Source organism: Oratosquilla oratoria, chromosome 16, assembly GCF_046742065.1.
Source record: "Oratosquilla oratoria isolate Oo_2021 chromosome 16, ASM4674206v1, whole genome shotgun sequence".
NCBI classification, from domain to species: domain Eukaryota; kingdom Metazoa; phylum Arthropoda; class Malacostraca; order Stomatopoda; family Squillidae; genus Oratosquilla; species Oratosquilla oratoria.
Window position 1 is genome coordinate 42,820,572 of NC_134792.1, and position 5,000 is coordinate 42,825,571.

The 5,000-nt window shown below is 48.4% G+C and overlaps 1 protein-coding gene across 1 annotated transcript in view; it reads left to right on the forward strand.

The window, feature by feature from the left end:
* The first annotated feature begins 983 nt into the window (after window positions 1-983).
* LOC143033933 (uncharacterized) overlaps window positions 984-5,000 on the forward strand; it is a 380,598-nt gene continuing 376,581 nt past the window's right edge. Inside the window, exon 1 of the mRNA XM_076199609.1 lies at window positions 984-2,977. Coding sequence (XP_076055724.1) covers window positions 1,026-2,977 — 1,952 coding nt within the window. The 5' untranslated portion in view covers window positions 984-1,025. The remainder of the gene's footprint in view (window positions 2,978-5,000) is intronic.

The window sequence follows — 5,000 nt, forward strand, 5'->3', positions numbered from 1 at the left end:
AGCTTGATGAATGACTTCTTCATTGTAATGAATTACTCTATTCGTGGGTATTGTAATGCAAAAGCGCACGCACACACACACACACACACGCGCGCGCGCGGCTTGCTGGTGTAGGAGTTGAGTCATGGATTCCCACATTTGTGATACCGAGTTCACGTCACCCTCATGGTGTAAAAATACCATAATGATACTACAAGCATTTACTGTCCACCTTAAGCAATGGAATAGTGTGTATATGTGCGTCATTGTGTATATGTGCGTCATTGTGTGTGTGTGTGTATGTGTGTGTGTGTGTGTGTGTGTGTGTGTGTGTGTGTGTGTGTGTGTGTGTGTGTGTGTGTGTGTGTGTGTGTGTGTATGTGTGTGTACAGTATACATTTCTATACTCTGTATTTGGAATATGCTTACGCGTGTACAATTTTTCAACATAGAAACAAACATGTCACCCCGAAAATCATCTTTATTACAACTTATATTTTAGCCAAATTTTGTTATTCGTAGTATTTTTGGGTTTAGCCCACTCGAGTGCTTTTCGAAAATGAATAAAAGTGTCTGGTGACATCCAGACTAATATCAGGAAAGAGAGCGTTGTCCTCCATAGATTATAGATATGTTACGTCTTTCCCTAATGTATGTACGTTTGTATGTATGTATGTATGTATGTATGTATGTATATATGTATGTATGTATGTTTGTATGTATGTATTTATGTACGTATGTAATAATAGTGATAATAATAATAATAATAATAATAATAATAATAATAATAATAATAATAATGATAATAATAATGATAATAATTAATAATAATGATAATGATAATATACGGTTTATTGGGTATATCAACATTGCTGAAAAAATGTATGTATGTATGGATGTATGTATGTATGTATGTATGTATGTATGTATTTATGTACGTACGTATGTATGTAGACGATGCGCGATCCTGTCACGGTAGATAAACTCAAATTCGTTATTCTTCCTCTTCAGATGGGTGAGGACCTGGACGCTGACGTAGGCTCCCGATGGTGAGAAGAATGTCTTCAGGAACCCGCCTCGAGGAGTCCCGGAGGACGTCCCGGATCCACCTCCTCTCCCCCGAGGACTCCAGGGTCAAGGATGTCCTCCAAGGGAGTCCTCAGAGCCTTGACCCGGCCCTCCTGCAGGCGCTGCAGCCCCGCACAAGATCCTCTGGAGGCTTCGATAACGTGGGCTTCGATCTGGAATCCTTAGGTGCAGAGATTACCTCCCCAGGGTCGCGGAAGCCTGTGGTGAGTGTCCACATTCGAACTCTCCCCAATGGGGAAGACCAGCTCTTCCGTAGCCGAGCCTTATCCTTGGGGAAGCCGCAACCCGCCTCCCTCCCCACGATCTCCGGTGCTACTCATTCCCTCAACACCTCCTCCAAGGTGCCCTTCCGTAACCCGACGGCGGCGTCGACGGGGTCCTTGCGCCGCTACAGCGGGAGTATCCGAGTGATAGAAGTCCCCGACGATTTCAAAGACAAAGTTTGCCCGCACAAGGTAGTGCCTAGCGCTGCCAACAACGCCAACTCTCACCAAATTCTTTCGAAAAACTTGGCTAATGCCGCAGGAGGGGGAGGAGGAGGAGGAGGAGGAGGAGGGGGAGGAGAAGGAGGAGACAGCGAAGGAGTAGGAGGAGGCGGAGGAGGCGGCAGCATCGGTGCGGGCCCCAGAAGTGGGCCCTGCGGCACCCCGCGTCACGAGAAAGTGGGAAGCAACTCCGGCTGCTCACAGAAAACGGAATGCGGCGCGGGAGTAAATGGGTCGGGCGGGGGTTCGCTGTTCAGTGTGCGAGAGACGATGGTGGAGGAGGGGTGTGGCACCACGGTCAACGTATCGCACAGCGGGGATGTGCTCGCCCAAGGAAAATCTTTACACGGTGCTCCAACGCTGCCCAGCAGAGCCCCCAGTAGTGGGGTCAGACTGGGTGGTGGTGTTGTTCATGGGGCTAATACTAGTGGTGTTTCGTCGCTAGGCAGTGCGAGGCCCGCAGGTGGTGGTGGAGTGTCGAGTGTGATGGTGTGTTCGAGCGGGGTGACCACGACAACGCAGCAGCAGGCGGCCGTAAGTGCCCTCACCAAAGTGTCCAGTGTACGGATCGTGCCTACGCCTACGCCCAGTGTTCACAGTGGAAACGACAGTCTGAGCCAGCGGAGCGTCCAGGGAGCCGCTGCAGTCGTCAGGCACAGGCATGTGGCGGCGGTGGCGGCTCTGCAACAACAGCAACACCACACAGCCGCCGCGCTCGAGAACAACGGCGGCAGCGGCCACGAGAACGGCGGTGGTGGCGGCGGCGGCGGCGGTGTTGGTGGCGTTAGCGGCCACGTCCATAGGCCACAGCCGCCGCATCAGCTCCCACAACCTCATCCTATGAGAAACATACCCGAGTCGGCTGCAGCCCCCAGCCACCGCGCCGCCGCCGACACACAGATGGAGGTGGCTGCGGTGGCGGCGGCAGTGGCGGCAGAAGACCGAGGAGGGGGCAGAAGGGGAGATCGGGAGCGAAGGAGAGAACGCAGGGAACGGCGGAGGGAGCGGCGGGCCCAAAGGTCAGGGGCGCCTCCCCCACCCGCGTCGGGACCTGCCCCGCCCACGTCTCAGTTCGGCGAAACGGGCGTGGATGGGCCCCCGCCTCACTCAGGACCTCCAGATCACCTCCCGGACATTCTGAACTCCCACGTTCCTCCTCCATATTCGACCTTACCCTCCGGACACGGTCCTGGACCTGGGCCGGGGCCTGGACCACGGGCACACGGGCCCGGCATCATGCCCCACGGGGTAGCACCGCCCCCGGGTCCCGTGCCTCCTATGCCTCCCATGCCTCTTCATGTGGGCCCGCCTCATGGGCCTCCCTTGCCTCCTCCTCCCCTGGGATACCCTCCTGGTCCTACCCCAGGGTCCCCCATGCGACGGTGTGGAGACAACCCGTGGCCTCCGTTCCTCGGATCTCGAAGGTAAGGCTTCTTGGTTTCTTTGTTTTCAGAATTTTTTGATTGACGGGGAAAAGGAAAAGAAAAAAATATAACGAAGTACTGTATACTTTTGCGGCGTGTGGTTTCCGCGGTACTTGAGGATGTGCGGCGGCGTGAGTTCTGCTGGGTCCCTTCGGGTCCCACGGCACTTTGTAATTGGTTATTTGGCCCGCATCGGTCCTGCGTCCTTGAGGAAGTCGAAGAAAGCTTGTGGCTGATACGGCTCAGTTGGTTCGCTGACCACCCTGGCGTCTTCGTCTCGCGAAGAGATTCCTCTGGTTACGAAAGACCTTCGGGTTCTGTGCGTTGCACCAAGGCAAGAGGTCTTCGGGTGTTGCGTAGGGTGTCCTTCCAGGAAGACTCTCCCACCGTCGGCTCTTGTGGTCGTCTCTGACAGCGACCGCCGCGGACTCCAGCAGGGATAGGGATTATCCGGCCCAGTGGCCCTCAGGGGTTTCTAGGACCTCAAGGGTGAGTTGAAAGGGCTACAACACCTAGTTTTCGTCGACGATATATCAAATATCTTATCAAGTATATTGACCATGTTAAATGATACTGAAGATCCTGGGGGGAAATCTAAATGATCTTGGATTAATACTGAAAACACAATTGATGTTTTAGTCGTCAGTGATGAAAGTATTGGTAATGTAAATATTGTCGCTGATTGCGCGAAGACGCTCAAGACTGACCATTTCCGTAGAACTGGTCTGAGTCAGCAACCAATCGAGATTTCCTGGTAACTTGTTCGTGTGCGCACGCCCATTCAATTGATCACAGTTGAAGTCTCCTAGTTGAAATCTCTGCATGTCATGATCCTAGTCCAGAGCTCACGGTCAGTAAGAACGAGGCTTCACCAAGGGCATATATTAGATACAATGTGGCTTCAGTTAGGATGCTAGTTAGCTGAAACAAGATCGAACTTTAAGTAAATAAATAAAGTAATGTCTTGAGATTTCAAGCGGCTCACACACGAATTGAGCAGAATTTATATCCAAACGATTTTTTTTTTTTCACAATTATGTCACTTGCTAGTTTTTAGTGTCCTTATTCTAATGGATTATAATTTTCAAGTGGACAAAACAGAATAAAGGAAATCTGTACTACAATAAATTCTCAAAGCTGGTCACGGAAGATAAGCATAATAATAATAATGAGAGTGTCTTATTTAGACAACGGGAGAACAGTTGTAATTCTGCGTAGCTCTACTCTGTACAGATTAAAATATGTACAGAATTTTTATACCAAAAGTTCACTCAGTGCGTAGTGGATGCCCTTAATGAAGCATCAACAAAGATTTTACATGAGTACCAACATCTCTTGCCGATTATTTTCTATATATTCTTATGTTTTTCATACAAGGGAATTCTTTACGGTATGAGGCGAATATTGTATAGAAAATGGATACAAGATATTGATCTACAAACGCTAGATTTACTTAATGAAAAACAAGACTTTTTAACACGACTTGTGTGTATTACACCATTTCCGTATGAACTCTTAAGTGACGTTAAGTGATTCTATTCAGTTAATTGTTCTTGAGCGTTCATGCAAGGGGATTCTTAGTAATGTGCTTTGCTTTTGTGAAAGACGTTTGTCTTACTATACGTATACGTGTGAGAAATCTCTTTGTGTTCGATGTTCATATTTAGCCAGTCTCGCTTTATAGTCTATTTAATTAATGCGCGTAGATTATAAAAAAAGAACTTAAAATTTATCATTGAACGAAGTCTTCGTACATTACGACATTTTGGTACGACTATATATCAACCCTTCTCTCTGTACCTGGATGAAATCATCAGACTGCAGCAAGAATCGTCCACAAGCCATATGGCCCGGAGATGCTTACAAGGATACATATATACAGTATATATATATATATATATATATATATATATATATATATATATATATATATATATATATATATCAACAAGTGTAAAGACAAATTGTTGGAGAGCGTGATGTTGGGATCTGCTCCGTCCTGGAATTTCCCTACACCACTTTC